The sequence below is a fragment of the Ornithodoros turicata genome, chromosome 2 (assembly GCF_037126465.1).
Source record: "Ornithodoros turicata isolate Travis chromosome 2, ASM3712646v1, whole genome shotgun sequence".
In the NCBI taxonomy this organism is placed as follows: Eukaryota; Metazoa; Arthropoda; class Arachnida; order Ixodida; family Argasidae; genus Ornithodoros; species Ornithodoros turicata.
The window spans coordinates 145798832-145817074 of record NC_088202.1 but is presented as its reverse complement, the minus strand read 5'-3'; the positions used below and the strand labels follow the sequence as shown (position 1 = coordinate 145817074).

Sequence of the window (18243 nt, the reverse complement as noted above, 5' to 3'; positions counted from 1 at the left end):
GCTTGGAGCTTGAACGTAATGACAAAGTTGCACATTGTCTTTTGCACCAGATCCCGACTGGGCTAGCCTCAACATGGGGATCCTGATCTGCATAGAATGCTCCGGAATCCATCGGAACCTAGGATCTCATGTCTCTCGGGTTCGGTCCTTGGATCTTGATGACTGGCCGTAAGCACTTCAGGATATACAGTCGCCAACCGATTTTTCGGACCCCGATTTTTTGGACCCCGATTTTTTGGACCCCGATTTTTTGGACCCTGATTCTTTGGACTCTGATTTTTCGGACATGCCCACGGACGAGACGGCAGGGCCGCGTGTATAACAACGTCCAAATTTTCAGACACCGTGCAGCTCCGTTGCTCGATATTTCGGGCTCTGTTTACCCAGTCAGCGTGCGTCCCGGACGGTCGCCAGCTCACCACGTGGGCATGATGCAATACGAAGGTCAAGGAACTGCGCTTCAGTCACTTCTTCCTTGTGACCCGCTTTAACTGGATATAGAATAAGGAGTGAAACACGTCGAAAGGGGACCATGCCCCCCTTTCCACATATAATAAGAGGCAACCCCTGTACTAGTAGTAATCGTGCTCCACAAGTTTCGCTTCCTATTGGCGCCTCCTGGTGTCCGTTCACTTCATCTCATATGCAGGATCTGTGATAACGTTGAATCGTCATCGTCAGTAGAATCTCGATCTCTTACGAATCTCTCGTGACGCCGGAAAATACGTCGTATCATGCGAAATTCATGTGAAAAGAATTCAACCAAATATAAAAATTGAGACACCGTGAAGGAAAAAGGAGCAGAAGCTCTTTGGCTGCACGTAAAGCATGAGCCTCTAACGCAATGGCTATCTCACCTGCACAGATAGCTATTTGAAAATTAAGGGTTTTGGAGGCAGCACACGACATCGGGCCGACGTCAGTAGCAAGTTTTGCATGTCGGCCCAACATATCCCCGACACTGCCAATTTGTGACCGATATACGCCAGTAGTTGGCAATGTCGGCTCGATGTGGACCGACACTAGCGACACGACGCTGACAATGCCAACTTATTTTATTTATTTATTTATTTATTTCACCCCACAAGTGCCCCACAAGTTTCGCTTCCTATTGGCGCCTCTTGGGGTCCGTTCACTTCATCTCATATGCAGGAACTGTCATAACGTTGAATCGTCGTCGTCGTCAGTAGAATCTCGATCATAAGAATCACTCGGGATGCCGGAAAATATCTTGTATCATGCGAAATTCGCATGAAAAGAATTAAATCAAATATAGAAATTGAGACATTCTGAGTGAAGGAGGATGTCATTGCGCTTTTCCGTCTTCGTTTTGGCCAACGCTGCCACTCGCGAAGGCCCAGCACGTGCTGTCCAGCCGCGAGTCGCGCGACAGTGCCGAAAAGCGAGCTTCACCTAGAACACACAGGCGTTAGGTGAAGCCGACTTGCGGAATTTCGATGCCTAATGTTGCCTGAAGTATGTTCCCCCAACGTGTTCGGAGTGTCGACGACTTGCCGTCTTCCAGCACAGCCGTCGAACTCGGAACTAATGAAGAAGAAGAAGGCGATTGCGGCGCTTTCGTCTGTATTAGTGACTAAATATTATCAGGCGGAAAGTTTTTACGTCCTATTAGTCCTGATAAAAGTTGACTTTTGAAGCGGAATTCGTTTTTTTGGACTGCTCGATTACTCGGACCTTTGCGCAATGCGTGCCGAGTTCGAAAAATCGGACGGCGATTGTACCATTTTTAAACCATGCCAGTTCTGAAGAAACATTTCCTTCAATGGATGTTCTTTCCACACAGCCCGGAGCACATAAGTGTGATGATGTCCCTGGGTAATGTTGTGGCCAATAGCATCTGGGAAGGCAATACGCGTGGCAGGACGAAGCCGTCTCCAAACTCAAGCAGGTAATAGTCTAATAAAAAAGCTTTTGTCTTTCTTCTTTCTGCTAGGAACAATGCTACAGGCTCTTTCTAAGTAATCTCCGCTACATAGTAATGATGAAGCATGGACATGGTCTTGACATTATGATGTCTGTAGACAAGGGACAGCAAAAGAACAACCCGCAACTTTATTTAAATGATGAGTGGGCAGTTTCATCGCCAGTGGGGGTATGCCCTATCCCATTGCTGGTGGTAACGTGGTGAAATGGAATATTGGGTCACCTCACAGTGAGGACCGAAGTCCTACAGTGTGTAAAAACTTGAGAAGTGTTTATACGGCAGAGGGTTGGTGGGCTGGATTTGGCGCAATCTTGGCAAAGCGAGTGGGCGACAGTCCAGCTAATTTAGAGGCTGAAAGTGTGCATCGGAAAGGTTGGTAGGGAAGGACTCGATTCAGACTGTTTTTAATCGTGTGAAAAAAGAAGAAAAAACGCGCATGAGTTTTTATAGACCAGAGCCAGAGAGGAAAACATCATCTCCTTAGCCTTCGCAGAAGTTCCTCATCATTCCCCTTCACTGCCGCAAAGGCATAGGTGTCTCTTTTTCGACAATGTCTACAACAAAACGTAGAGGACCTGCACACTCTTAAAAAAAAAGGGTGTAGTTTAACTCCTTTTTCTTGCCACATATATAACTCCCTTTTGGAGAGTACAATTACTCTCAACAGAGGAGTCTCCTCACTCCCTCACGGGAGTAACATTACTCCTTTACTCCCTGTCGGAGAGTAACATTACTCTCTAGTAGGGGGTTAGAGCATAACCCCACTCCCTAAAGGAAGTAAGGAGACTCCTGTTTTGAGAGTAATTGTACTCTCCGAAAGGGAGTTATATATGTGGCAAGGAAAAGGAGTTAAAGTACACTCCCTTTTTTGAAGAGTGTGGAGGGCAGTGGGCCGTGGTATCTTTTGCTCCTAGTTAATTTGTATTTCTGCCTGATGGCAAGATGGGCCTTAGGACAAGACTTTCCAGTCAAATTCCTCTTGCGTTTGGTGTTCCAGTGGCTGTATACCAACTACCCGACCAGTATGAGGTGACATTATTATTTGTTTTTTTGTCATTTTTAGAGAAGAGAAAGAGCGATGGATAAGGACCAAGTACGAGCAAGGAGAGTTCCTATCACCTCTGACACAGCACTCGCCATTGGCGCAGCAACTGGTGGAGGCGGTGTGTCAGGCTGACGTGAGACAGGTGGCGCTGCTTCTGGCGCACGGAGTGGCATCGCCTGCCCTGCAGCAGGAGTTGGCTGCAGCACAGGTTGCCCCGCCTAGAGACCGCAGGACACCGCTGCACCTTGCCGCAGCCTTGGGCAATATGGCTATTGTACAGTTACTGCTTTGGGTATGTGTACTTGTGCTGTAGTTTGGATTTATAGATATTTATTGGACGGATTTATACTTCGTGGCTTGCTAGACTGATTAGGCTTCTAGCTTGTAAAGTTCAAGCCACATTATAGATTGGACCTTGTGTTTTTTAAGGTTAAACCCAGTGTCCGAGGTTTTCGGTACATATTTTTTGCCAAATTGGGGGGGGGGGGGGTAATAATTTGGTGGAAATCAGCAGCATCCAATTCGAGTGTAAAATTTCTATAATTATATGATACAGATAAGAATTGGGTTTATTAGGCTTGTTGTGCATGTCACAAATGCGAAAAAGCTTTCAAACTAAGTACGCACTGTCTGCGACAAAATGAGGACGATGTTAAAAGGTGTATGGCAATTCAAACCTGCATTGAACGTAATGGTAATTCAAATATGCATGGTAATGCAAACCTGCACATGGATTGAAGTGCTACTTCACTTAACGCGACGCTCTTACAAGTCGTCACGTGAGAAACGCTTCCGTTTTCGTTTCCACGTCGAAGTCAGATAAAGGACTGTCGGAGTTCTGTTACATTCGGTGATACGTCGGCGATACGTCGGCGATGCGTCGGCGATTCGTCGGCAATTCTGCTTACTTGGGCTTCTAGGACACTGTGTTCTTCAGCACCATCTAAGTTGCTAGGTACAAGTTGCTTGGCTTTGGGCGTTGTTCCGGCCGCCCAGCGGCGACGTACGGCGAACCCGAAGGGGGTTGACAGATGCGGAACTGCCCGAAGCCACCCGCGCTGCGAGGTATCTCCGACGATTTCGCGATGAGCGCGCGGTCTGCGTGCGCGTAACTTCGAAAAAACCAGCTTTTCAATGTGCGCGGAGAGTGTACCCCGGAATCTGTCGACTACAGATATTCTCGCATGTCCATTCCAACAAACGCTTGTGGCCGGCGAATGTGGAAACATTGGAGCGCGCCACTCGCTCTTTCTGCATCCCATGCGTTTCAGGTGGCCGTCTCGCGGACGTTTCTTCGACGCGCATACCAGGCCACGGTGTGCACACGAATTTTGACGCTGGGAAAATGTCCATTGCGTTTCGCCCTCTCGGCTGCAGTGGCTCAGGGACTAAAACCGGAACCGGACCAAAAACAAGCTTGAACAGAATTTTTTTTCGGGAACTGCCATCTGCTGAGATTCCATTTCTTTAAACATTCCTCAGTTGGACGAAATTAATCTACAGAGTGACCACAATGATGTTGGTCATAAACCCACACGTTATTAGCATTGTTCTTTTCTCTATAGCCTGTGCGTGATAGTGTTGTACTAAAACATTCCTTCATCACCAAGAGAAGTGATAAAAGGGTTACGCATATTCCATGTTTTTCCAGTCGCACCCCAGCAACAGATTGTCAATAGATGGCTCCACAAGCCAAGCACTTGCAACTACTTATGCCTTGAGGGGCCCCCTGGTACTATTGCATCTAGGGTGAAGCCATACTATTAGGGAGTTGGTGTCATTTAACAATAGTGCATAAAGAACTCTGGCACTGCGTGACAAATTTGCAAATTTATTGGGATCCCGTAGATGTGTAAATGTACCGTAAAGCAGCACACAGACGGTTAACGTTGATGTACAGTGTAGTTCTACAGCTTGTTGTTTGTAAAGTCAGCACAACAAGTTATATATGTGTGACAGGGAACGCTAAGTATTTTCAATTTCCTAGTAAAATTGCAGTAAAACAGCTTGAGGCAGTGTACGCTGAGAAATAATCCCCAATTTGTCGAGGCACTGCGACCTATGTTCCCAACTGGCTTGCTGCTCGTGATGACTATATAGCCGACTTCTTTTGTTTGTGTGTGTGTGTGTGTGTGCTTTGACACAGTGTTGCCCGTAATTTTCAATTTTAATTTTCTAAAAATCAGTGATGGCCAGTAGTTAAACTACCAGATTGTAGTTAAAAAGTAGTTATCAACTAACTGCAGAAATGTAGTGTGCAACTACTAGTTAAACTACTATTTTGACTAGTTAACTACCCTAGTTAGGTTACTGCGGGCGCCAACTACTTCCGATTTTGCCGCAAGCTTTACGGCACAATTGTGCTTCCGACTTTTACCTTGAGCTGGTCGTTTGATGAGAACAGAGGTGCAGAACAATTGTGCCGTGCATGCGTACTAAATCTTCACTTTTATCACTGCTTGTGATTCATATTTAGGTGTCCAAGAACACTATAGAATGGGATTGGTGCTGATGGACAATGTTAAGTAGCTAGAGGTGTAGTTAAAATACATTGCAGTAGTTAAAGAAGTAGTTTGAACTACCTCCCCAGAAAAGTAGTCGAACTACTAGTTAACCTACTCCATCACGAAGTAGTTAGTAGTTATAGTTAAACTACCGTAGAAGTAGTTAGTGGCCATCACTGCTAAAAATCTACGAGAGCTGTTGTGATGTAAGGGTACTAAGGGCTCAGCCGACCAAATGGATCAATTTCCCGAGATAGCAGATCCACTGCTTTACCTACCTTTAAAGTACCTTTAAAGACGTTTCCTCATGTGTGCAGCACAACGCCAACCCTAGGGCTCTTGACTCGGAAGGTCGCACTGCCCTTGCCTATGCCAAAAGTGCAAACTTCATGGAAATCCACGACCTGCTCTTGCACAGCGGATGTCCAGAGACAATCAATGCGAGCACGCTGTCCAGGAGAAGAGGAAGCCTCTCCAAGAAGTCGGAGGTCTTCGACAAACTGCCTGCAAGCATCATCTAAGTTCCTCCTCCATGGCATCCCCCATCGTGACACAAACCTCTCCTTCCCTGTTTCTTTTTTCTTTTAGAAACTGTGGCCTCAAAACGTCGTGCAGTGGCTCTGGCAAATCCTCGTCCTCAGACACAGCTCGTAGGAACGTTGTGAAGAGTGTTGTGTTCACCCCCAAAAAGAATGTGCAGAAGATGCTTTCTTTGTCACGCGTTTTTGTTCTGCGTTCCGGGGCTCCTGCAACTTCATTGGAAATACGTTAGCGTTATTTATTTTAGTTTAGACAATTAGAAATGGGCGAAATTGGCTGGTTCATGTAGGTGTTTGTATTGTTTCGTTTCTAAATGAAGAAATTCTGCTGTATTAGTTATCTGTTGTAGATACATAGTTCATTCAAATTTACTAAATCAATCAAGTTGGCGTGCTTTAATTATGGTAGTAAATATTGTATATCCGTTGATGTTAAGAAAAAGGAGATTAGGAAGCTGAGGACAGGACTACACAGGAACAGTGTTTCTGTTTTGAAAGTGTCCTTAAATAGGTACTAGTAGAACAAAAATGCTCTACTAGTCCTAGGAAAAGGATTTGTTTTTCTGTTTTTTTCTTTGGGAGGGGGGAGCAGTTATGCCTTTTTTTTATAGTTTTGTGGAAGTGTGCTTATCGGTAGCACGACCTACGCAGGATTGGAAAAATTTGCCCGACTGTCCTCAGACTTCTCTCGTATGTTCTGGATTCGAAAATACCTTATTTCTATGGAATTTTTTGTGAAATTTAGTCTTCAGCACCCTCCATGCCGTCCCCCACCTGAACCTGAAGCCGTAAAAAAAAAAGCTTTCCGCATGTTGCTACCTGTTGCAGTTCAGAAATGCGGAGAAACAAAGCATCTTTACCATGTTCATGCCTGCTGTATGCCTTTCATGCCATCTCATAGCGCAGGGATCTTTTATTTCACATTTGAAGGCATAGTAGCTCTCATGGGGTGAAAGATAGCTACTCACATTTATTGTATGTCGGACACTGCAGCAAAGCATACTGGCCTTTTTTTTTATAGCATGTTGCTTTCTCATTCTGCGCATTTGATCATGAACACAGCATGTCCACCTACTAAGTCACTTCTTGTTTACAACATCGAGTCTGTTGTTTCAAGAAAGCCTGTTGTACTCCTTCCTTTCTGCATCCTACAATACTTTTACTACGTTTCTGTTGTAAGCTTGTTTCTGTACAGACCTAATTTAATTACTTTTATACGTGTAGATAACTATGAAAATGAGATTCATAAAGTATTGATATGCTGTTTCAGTTTTTCTTGTACAGTGTTGATATGTACATAAGCGGACATCAAACTGGCATGCATGATACCATCACTGATTTGGAACAAGCAAAATATCCCAACAATGCACCAAAACTGCCCAACATAGGACATATTTGAGTGCTGGCGTCAGACAGCCACGTTTAAAGCCTTGGTTAGAAAAACCCTGGGCACTGACCTAACTTCGTGCAGTGATAGACGGGATTATAAACTCAGTTGTGAACGGAATTGGGGTTGCACAGCTAGTTGCTTGTTTGCTGAACTGCAGGAACCTCAATTGCACAATAAGGCTGATGAGTTTTCAGCGCTTTGCTTCAGTTGCATATCCGTCACCTCAAGCATACGGCGGAATGATAGCAAAAGTCACTTAAAGGTTGTGAACGTGTCTGCCTGGCGGGAGTACGATTATTTCCCATTACGATACATAAAGCTACTTTCGGGAACTCTCCGCCCACCATGTCGTGTTTTTCATGAAGCATAATAACTCACAGTGACCTTCGCAATGGTTTGAGATATCGCGGTAGGATTTGTATGATAACTGTAAAGAATTGTAGACTTAGTTGTACGTATTGTGGTGTGCCGCACTGGATGGGAAATAAATTTACCAATGGCTTGCCATAAAACGTTTTCATGTACTATTCTGTCGTGTGCCCTGTCTTATGTGGTTTTTTTCTGGACTAATGTGGTACATGTCATTCTCTTGTAAGATGTACACGACTTCAGTCCGATCAGACAAGGATTTGAAATTAAATAAGACAAGGAGCGTGCCCGATGCAATGCTTCTTCTAACAGACACTGCATCTCAGAAGGACAAATACAAAATAGCGTGATGAGTCGCTTTTGCGACTAATACTGACGATCGACTTGTGTGACCTAAGTTTCATCCACCTCAATCTGGACAGCATCCCGAACTGCAGAATGAATAACCCCCGCTTATAACGATATCGCGTATAACGATATCCCTCGTAAAACGGTGATTCAGGATTTTGCCGTCAAAATATACATTGTTTCTCTGGGGAAACGACCCGCGTACAGAGATGGAGACCGCGGTTCTGAGTACTCGTATAACGATGTTGGACGCTGTCCCGTGCGCGTAACCTCGCTGCGATTTTCGCTGCGATAAGACACAGTATAATCTCGATTATACAAATCTCACGGGGTAGCGGAAAAAAATCGTATCTGAAATTCGCATCAAAAGAATTAAACCAAAATAAAAATTGATGCAATAAAATAGACAGCGACGGTTTATTTTCCAATACTATCAGTGAAAGAGGTAGGTAGTATCGCTTTTCTGTCTCCGTATTTGACCAATGCTGCTCAAATTCTCGAGATGATTCAAAAGGCCTTGCACATGCTTTCCACCCGCTAGCCGCGCGACAGTGTTCTAAAGCGAGCTTCTCCTAAAGCACGCGGGCGTTAGGTGAAGCCGACGTCCGGAATGGTGACATGTAGTGTTGCCAGAAGTTATCCGGTATGTTCCCTGATTCCCTCCACGAATTCTGGTCGCTGTTTTCCCCATCCCACTGGCTTCGCGTTTTTTTTAGCGTCTGGTTTCTTTTGCTACACGCCAGATGGCGCGCGACTTTTCGGGGACTAGCTATTTAGGTCGGCCCTCGTTTAACGATGTACCCCGTATAACGATGGAATTCGCGATTACCGTCAATATCGTTATACGCGGGTTTCACTGTACCGAGCAGAAGATGATGTCACGAAAGCATGAAGCTCGATCAAATAACTTCATCACACATTCCTGCCTGACATGGCCAGGGAAGTTTCAAAAAATGAACGAGAGGTGGCACTTTCACGTTTACTTAGTATGCTTGAAGTCTTTGATCCATAATCGCCTGATCGTTTAAAGGAGGAATGAGGTGACTGACACTTAACATGGCTAGAAACCCCAGTTCATTTGCCAAGCTGTCCATCACGAGCAACCACGTAAAATATTTTTGATGTGCGTTGGATTGACATTGACACAAGAAACCGCGCAGAGACAGGACGTGAGTGGGCAAACGAAACAAGTTAGTGGTTGACATACCAGATCTCATGACCTTACTTACGTCCTGTCTCTGCGCTGTTTTTTGTGTCAGTATGTACCAACTCGCCCGCACTGTTCCTTTGACTCAGTGGATTGACATGGCTGCGCAGTCAAATCGAGCTTTGCATTCACCGGAACGGAAAAGGACGAGGACGTGCATGGATAGCGTTCAACTAGGAACTGCCTTTATTAGCAACATTTTTCGAGTCTAGCCCGGAATGTCACGTGACAAGAAAGTGGCTTCCGGTGTGGACCTCTGGCCCTTGCATTGTAACAAAAACCGTGGCCCCCTTCCCGAACAATACTGTCATCTCCTTAAGTAGCGACTGGTTGTTGGCTCTCCCGCTCAGTCTTGCACTGATGATGCCCGTCGTATGACAGGCGAAACGTCTGCTTAAAGGGACTATGAAACGATTTTTTTCTTCGTTTCGTTCGAAAGAATACATTTTTCTGAGTCTAGAACCGAAATTTTACTTTCGTCGCGCGAGCGGATTTCTCGGGAGCGAATTTAAACGGAGCGGCGAAGGGAGGACAGCTGGCGCCGCGCCCTGCCGAGCTGCCGAGCGGAGACACAACGGGTAACTTGACGCGACCACGTCGGCTCAGCAACACGTCATCGTGACGTGTTGCCGAGCCGAGGAATCCCGCCAGGAGCATGCGCCGTAGGATCCCGCGTATGCGTTCATCGGGAGTGGAAATCTCCATGACAGCAGCTTTCGCGCGATCGGCAGATTTCGGCAGTGGCGGCAGCCACAGCGCGAGCTCGCGGCATTACTTGCCATTGTGCAACACCGGTGACGTAACGGGGAACCGAAGAGCGGTCCGTACAGTTACACCATCGGCAGGGAAATATGCGCGGGAGAGGAGGAACGCGGAAGAGACATTTCCAGCGCGCGCTCCTGGCAGAGTGGAGCGATTTCGTCCGGAAAAATTTGTGGCATATTAGTTTCTCTGCGGGAAGAACAGTTTCCATCGAAAAAGGTATGGGGGTTCGGGAAATTTCATAGTCCCTTTAAAGTTGTTATTTGTTACGTTAAGTCGGAGTCCTCTCTTTCTTTCCTCTGGCTCGCATTGCGTTCAGAGAACCGTACGATGTACGTGACCTCGACGACTTAGCCAAGAAGGATAGAAACACAAAACACTGTCTTACTGTCTTTGTCATACAAAGCACTGCAACTGGGGCTGGACCGTATGTGGGATTTCAGCATTATGGGCATGTCTTCTGAAAGGGACTGAATTTTGCATCTACAGCAGAACCTCGTTAATTCGAACTTCAGGGGACCACAGATTTTTGTTTGAATTATCAGAGAGTCTGAATTATCAGAACCTGTGTTCCAAAGCAAGATTCTCGCTTGTAGTATAAGCAGGCATTATACAAAACATGTTTTGGCACATACTAGCACAGGGCAGTGTTGTACGTCGCTCGAATCGACTGCAGCCTCCTCACCACTGACAGCTTTGAAGACCAGGCCGTGTCTCTCTCTAAATCGTGAGATCCAACCGTTGCTACATTTGAAATCCGCAAGTCCGAGACGCTTCGGCAGTTCGTTGGCTTCTGCCTGCAGGATAGGGCCGCTTACCGGTAGATTCGACCTTCTGGCATTCACTTCCATACTTAGTCGCGACAGCAGTCTTCTTCAATCCCGACTCCACTTCGTCGATAGCAGCCAGCTTTTCCTTCAGGGAAAGCGTTTTATACTTGGCCCTCGTTGACATTGGTTACAGCGCACCGCGGGCACCGTCGGTTTCACTTCTCGCGAAGAGGACGCACGCAACACGCTGTTCTGAGTGGACAAAACTCAACTACGCAATTACCGGCCACGCTTGCACGTGCACCTTCCGAGAGGCACACTCTGCTCTCAACTATCCCTCTCGCACTGAATGGACTCGCCCACGCAGCCTCGTTACCGGGGGCGCTGAGCGGGGGAGTTCGGCTCAGCAGTTCGGAGTCTCGGTGACAGTGGCGGCGGAGCGCGAGCACCGAAGGGCGCATCTCAAACGTCGGCGGGGTGAGAGGGGGGGAGTGAAAAATTCGAATTAACCGGAGTCGAGGTTTGAATTAAGCGAGCTTCAAATGCATGGAAAACATAGCGGGCCAAACAAAACTTCGAAATTTGTTTGAATTAACCGGGAATTTGAATTATCCGAGTTCGAATTAACGAGGTTCTACTGTGTTGATAAAGGCAATCGGAAATGCATTGAGAGGTTTCACTGATATATTGTTTGTCACAGGTCAGACGAACCTTGTGAGCAACATTTGGACAATTCACTGCGGTGATCATGAGGGATATTCTTTATGGGCAACGGAAAACTTTTTAAGCGGAAAGAAGAGGCAATTTTTTCCTGTTAGAAAAACCATGCAAACATGAAATGCTCACCACACATTCGCTCTCGGCTATAGGAGGTGAAGATGTACGTTTTTCGAGAGAAGGACATGTTTTGCTACAGTGTGTACTTTTGAGGATGGATATTCAGCGGAACGAGGTTGCTCGACTTGAGATTCCCAACTGTTTTGGAACTGATGGCAACAAGATTTGGTAATGGCAGCTAAGAGCGGAATTGTGTCTTTCCTCCTCCTCTTGCGTTCCCATGATGACAAGCCCATAGCCAACTCATGCTGGGACAACTCATACGACACTCAACTCATCCCAGGACAACTCATACCAAGACAGCTCGTACCAGGACAAGTCACATCAAGCCAACTAGTACCAGCAGAACACATTTTTTATTTTTTTTTGGGGAAGGGTTGTTGATTATGGGACTACCCTTTTGTTTTCTGCCATTCAAGTTCAAGTGACACTGGGAAAGGCAATACCAGGAAAAAATGTTACAGAATGTGACATATACTTCGGGTCAGAAGCTTTCGGGTTTAACCCTATTTCTCTCCGGATGTACCACCTGAATGTTGCTGGTCGCCTCGGGTTAAATCCGGTATTTGCTCCCCTGGCAACGTTAGAAGCATTCGGAAAAAATCGATTCCTACCTGTGGAAACGAAACGAGTGTTCAAATTGCGGTCGGTCACCACTACACGAAAAGCTGCCATGTTGGATTTATCCGCGCATACGGCGCCGAGCTGATCCAATCCACGGCGTTCTGAAAGTTAGGAGAGGACGGTGGGGAGGCGTCAGCGTGACCATGGCCAGCGCGACTTGTGAGGACGCTTGCCCGCGCGGTTAGACGCAAGAAAACAGCGGATGAGCGAGCCAGGGAGAAGACAGAACCACGACCGGGAGGAGCGCAAGAAATGCTTAGATAGTCCATGTGGATCTTCAACCCCAGAGTGTTCCTTTGTTTGCCGGTATTGCTGTGTTGAAATCTCACCTGACACGTCGAAAGAACCGTACGACAGAATCAGGGTGCACTTGTCATCACAGCGACACGCCAAAACGAAAGGAAACGGGTCAAGGGGGGAGGTCGAAAAATCAAGTCATACGACAATCTCTGACATCACAGTGCCTCAGATGGATAAAGAAAAAGTGGCACAAGGTATAGTACGTAACTTCGTGCAAGCGTTTTGTTTCCTCGTCATTAATCTTGAGCCTGCTGAGGGTGAGCTGCCCTGCTACAAAAACTATGCCACCAGCAAAGCAACTGACAAGGAAAGTCGAAATGTGTCTGAAAACACTTTGGTGTTCTACATATCTTATACTGTTAAATGAAACCTGCATGTTGCTCATGAGCATGGATCGACACCTGTTTTAAGCCTGAACTTGCATGAATTAATGCATCCGACTTTAACGCCCGATTTTTGCGCCCCGAATTTTAGAAAATCAATTTCCCAAAAACTTCTGGCCCTGAGTATACTGAAGGAAATGTACGAATCCCACAGATAACACTTGCGGATGCACACTGAAGGACAGGTAAGGCTTACTGCAATTGTAATGGGGAATTTTTTAAGGAAACCAAATCCAGAATGTCTCACATTTTTGTCGTCACATGCAACTACGCGGGTGCGGGTCGCCCAGATTATATTCTTGCGGATGCGGGTGCAGGTCACACACGCGCGGGTAATGTGCGGGTGCGTGTACAGGCTTGCTTACCCGCATTCACCTCTACTTGTGTGTATGATATGATGATTAGGCAATCGATAATACAAAATATTGTATGCGTTGGGTTTGATTCTTCCTGCGTGATGTCTCTTCAATCTATTGCATTATACCGATAATGGGTAAGTAATTCTTTATTACATGAATTGTACTGTCTTGTGTTTCGTTTCTTCTGGTTGTGAAGGTCTTTCATCTGGGGGTTTTCTCCTTCACAAAGATTGGCAACATAATTCCCGGCCGTATTGGCATTTAATAAATATATACTTCAACTTTTACTTTTGTGTATGATTCTTCTTTGCATATGCCTGCATGTAAACCGCCCACGCGCACGGCAAAAAATCAAGAATGAAGTCGGCCCAGGCGGAAAAATGCGCGACGGTGGCGCTGTCCTCGCGGCGAAGGGAATCAAGTCGCCCACAGTGCATACTACTGACAGCCATTTTATAGCTGGTTTTGTAGAGTTGCTGGCCGTATCCCATCCGGGGTATGTTCGATGGTTTTGAGGCTCATGACAGTGACTACGGCTGGTTTCATCACTAGCCGATTTTGGCGAGCTGGTGGACGCAGATCCGGAGAGTAACATATACAGCATACTTTGTCGGGGATCGGAACCGGTATTTTTTTCGGTCCGGTTCGTGTTCAGGCATATTGGTTCGGTTCGGGTTTAGCTCCACTGAACCGAAATAATCAGCTTCAACCGGTTCAGGTATACCGGTTCGGTTCGGGTTCGGCTCAGGGAGAACCCCCCTCCCGAAGACACGCAGACAAATAAAAATCGGTCAGCGGTCGGGACATTTACAGGGATTGGAACCGTTACTTTTTCCGTCCCGGTTTAACCGGTTCATGGGCATTAATTTTGCTACATGAAAGCGAGCTTACGCTCACTGTACACGGTTGTAAGAGTAAAGAGTGTGAGGTAACCGTTTCAGGTGAGTCAAAAAAAAAGGTCGGTCAGTAGTACAATTATCTCCCCTCTGAATCGATTCCCGAACCGGTAACCGTGAATTTTTTTTTCGGTTCAGTTCCGGTTCGGTTCAGGACAAGAAAAACATTGTTCGGTTCGGTTCGGGTTCGTCAGAAAATAACGTTTTTTTTTTCGATTTTCGGTTCAGGTTCAGTTCCGGTTCCGATCCCTGCTTTGTATGACAAGGAGGGGGGGGGGTGCTTTCACGGGAAGAAAGGGTCCGTGAGTTTGCATGATGTCCCGCACCTATCTAGCTGTTTAACGGCCATCAGTCTACTGGCACTGTCCGGAACTCGTACTGAAGGGTATGGCAGCTGAGGTGTGCTGGGGATGCTACCAGGTCCGCGCTTTCGTTGCCCCTCATGTCGACATGAGATGGGATCCGTTGAAAGGTAATCACTGCAACAGGGGACACACTTTCCCGGTCTCAGCCCCACGTTGGAGCTTCGAGCAGTAATGTTGTCAGACACGTGGCAGGTTCCGCACCCTATGACGTCATACTTCTTAAAAGAGGAAAATACAGGGGTCGTTCAATGATGACCGATAGTTTTATTTTTTAAATACAATGGAAGATTGTGGAAGCCCCAAACAGCTCTGTTTTCAAAAGTATTCACTCCCTTCAGGCAAATGAAAGACGTCACCAAACGGTCACAGACGTGTAACGGTATAGTAGGATCTCGCCGGTACTGATCAGCAATATCCAATAATCAGCCCTTTAGCACATTCTCTGGTTGGATGTCTTTATTACCATCCAGTCAACTTCAAACGACCACTTTTGCCACTGTCGATCGGACTAATAATAGCTATTTAACTCGAGCCTTTCTGGAGATGTGACGAGGATTCTCAATGCAGGAGGCACAGTCAGGATCCTGCGACCTCATCCGTGAAGGAATTTAGAACAATGGGGCATCGAGCATTTTCCTTAAGGCACTTTAGAACAACTGGTCGTATCGATACCGATGACTTCATTGACAGACGTATCCCTTGAAGCATCCGCTTGATCCATTTCTGGCAGTTGTTCCTAGTGACGTCGTACTTTTGAGCCTCGTCCACGTTCATCTTGTTCACCACTTGAGTTATACGATCCATTGAAACGTCAGCACCCTTTTGCAGCGGATACTGGAGCAATAAAGAGACAAGAAACATTAACTGGAGATAGTCGCGTCCATTGATGTGAAAATTGTGTTTTCTAACCCCACGCACATACCAGGCTTGTCCGAACCACGAACTACTAGATTATAACGACCGTGTCATAATCGGCAACCCCTACGAGGAGCCCGTCCGCTAGAGGCGCTACTCATCGGCACGCGAGATCTGCACCACGATTGGACGATGGAAATTTGAATTCTGAACGCGCAGAAGCGTATGTACGACTACCGTAGCAGACGACAGCAATAGCTCCTATGAGAAAGCGTACAATTATGAGGTTAATTAACCTCAGAATGAAACATCTGTGGAATATCCACTGCTTGTACAGAAATACTAAGGTAAGTTTAAGTGCAAAGTATTGCAGAAGTTGAGGAAGCAATAACTGGTACGATTAGTAGCGCCACCGCTGCCTTCCAAAAATGCGGCGCTGGGAAGGGATGCCCACGACGTTGTCGTTATAATCTAGTTGGTCGTGGTCCGAACATACAACTTTCCCTGACACCAATGTTTGTCTGTTTTTTTTAACCAACCAACCACCCTAAATCTAACAGGAAACACGAGTTTCAAAAGTGTAGACTTTAATGTGCATCCAGACATTCAGCTCTACGCGAGCCAATCTGGCTGGACTGTTCGGTACATGCACTGAAGGAAGCGTCCTAAGGCGACCGCATTCCCCACCGCAGAGAACTGTGGCAGAAGTGACGTTGCCCACCTCTGCGAGGCCGACGGCGGCGAGCCCTATCATCATCACCACCACCACCACCCGCGTGGTCGAGACTAATTGAGCCCAAGTTTCATTGGGCGCGTTAGGGCCAGTTCTCACTTGGCGACGCCCGACGCGGCGTCGTGAGCGGGCGGCGGAAATAGATGCGCATTTCCGGAGTCGGGAGAGGAGAGACGTCAAGTAAAAAAAAAACTGCAATACCGACCTTCTTTCACGACGTCGGCGAGAGCTGCCGAGAACGACAGCTGGCGACCAATTAGGTGACACAGAAAGGCCACGCCTCCTGATTTTTCGTCTGCTTTGGACGACGGAATGCCACTGTGGTGGGAACATGAAAATCGTGCGCGCTGACGGGCACCTAACGAGCTTTCTTCTGTCGTCTGCTTTTAAGTAAACATAGCAGTAGATCATAACAGTCCTCTGTAATCGTATCACTATTTACAGCGGACATCCGATGATTCCAGATTCACAAAGAGCTTGCAACGGTTGCGCCATTTCCAAAGTCAGTACACCGAAACATGCGTCACGCTTCAGAACTGGCCCCGCTCTTCCCGAGCGTTCTCCGGCTCCGGAGAAGGGGTACGCAGGGTGCACCCGGGAACGTGCACCGGAAGTCACTTTGGAGGTGTTAAGTGATCCCCTGAAAGAGGGAACGTCCCCGGAGCACGAACCTAACGCGCCCATTACCTCCCCAAAACTTACCCAAAAGCCCCTGAGATCCTTCAGAAGGCGGTGACTTATTACTACGGCGGATCCAATAAGTGCTTCCGTCTCGGGGTCCTTTACGGCTTCGCATCGCAGCACGGATCCATCATAATAGAAGAAGAAACATGCCCAGTGTGAAATCCGGTTGCAGGCCAAACAGGACGGAGAAGACGACTTAAACCAGAATCGTGATGTAGGCGTATCTACGGGACGAGTGTAGATATAAACATCACACGTCGTGCTGGTTGATTGCACGACGCGCGTGCTGTAATTCACGTTTCGTTGGGATTCCATGGCTCTCCTGTGTGCATAGCACTGTGGATGGAATCGCGTAGAAACAGTAACTTGGTTTCCCGTCGTACGATATGAATGCTATCTCTCTACATCTCTATCTTCTTGGCAGGCGTCCACTTTCATGGCAACGTGACTGACTGTGAATAAACATCGATAAAAGACAGAGAAAGAACGGAATGCAAAAAACAGGTACAAAAACGGGTACGGGTGCAAAGTACAGGTGGGAGCAAGTTCCCATGCGCTACGTTAGAACTCCGGCCGCAACCGGGATTTTTTTCTCTCTCTCTATTGTATTGCTCGCGACACGGTTGTCCGAAATCTCCAGCCTGTGTGGCTGAGCGGTGCCCTATCGGCGGTGTCGCACACGAAAGAACTATACCAATACAGCCTCATAGGGGAGGCCGCTATCCCTCTCTCTCACCCTCTTGCTATCAGACGACAGCCGGATATCCAAGGGTTACTTCTCTCAACAGGTGGCGACTACGCGCGTCCTCCCCTCGGAGTCGGTATTGGTACAGTTCCATCTGTTTGCTTCCCTCGGAGACAGAATGGCAGAGACTGGTCGATTAGGGATTACTAACGTCAATTAACGAAAGGAACATCATACAGAGACGTCCAGGACACGTCTGCCCCACCCTGAGGTGTCTTCCAGTGTTGTTTGCGTTCGCATCGCTTGTGCGTTCGTAGAACCGGTTTCGATTTCGTTTTTGGTTCTATTACAATTCGGCCATCCTATTCCCGATCGTCCCGATCGGACGGATTGTCTTCTGAATCACTGTCAAGGTCATCTCCGACCCATCTTTTTAGTTCGGAAACCAAAACAGATCGGAAGGGGAGACCTGGGTTCCACGAATGGGCAATTGTTCGCTGCCTCATATTGAAAGAAAAGTAGGACCGAAGGTCGCGTCCTTTTCAGAGACCATCGTGGTGGTGGTGGTGGTGGTTGGTAAAATAACAAGGGGAGGTTGAATTCGCGCAAGCGAATTCTGCTACCCCCCCAAAAAAAGAAAGAC

General features: G+C 47.0%; 1 protein-coding gene and 1 long non-coding RNA gene across 3 annotated transcripts in view; one reads left to right on the top strand and one right to left on the bottom strand.

The window, feature by feature from the left end:
• Nucleotides 1–7935, top strand: part of LOC135386313 (centaurin-gamma-1A-like) — an 84660-nt gene extending 76725 nt beyond the window's left edge. For both annotated transcript variants that reach the window (XM_064616153.1, XM_064616152.1), the window contains exons 17-20: nucleotides 51–168; nucleotides 1805–1909; nucleotides 3009–3282; nucleotides 5812–7935. In XM_064616153.1, coding sequence (XP_064472223.1) covers nucleotides 51–168; nucleotides 1805–1909; nucleotides 3009–3282; nucleotides 5812–6015 — 701 coding nt within the window. In that variant the 3' untranslated portion in view covers nucleotides 6016–7935. The remainder of the gene's footprint in view (nucleotides 1–50; nucleotides 169–1804; nucleotides 1910–3008; nucleotides 3283–5811) is intronic.
• Nucleotides 7936–14887: 6952 nt separating this feature from the next.
• On the bottom strand, nucleotides 14888–17578 carry LOC135384216 (uncharacterized). Its single transcript, XR_010420294.1, has 2 exons — nucleotides 16934–17578; nucleotides 14888–15477 (listed from the first exon to the last, which is right to left on the bottom strand). It is a non-coding gene; the product is annotated as an uncharacterized LOC135384216 (long non-coding RNA).
• Nucleotides 17579–18243: the final 665 nt, after the last annotated feature.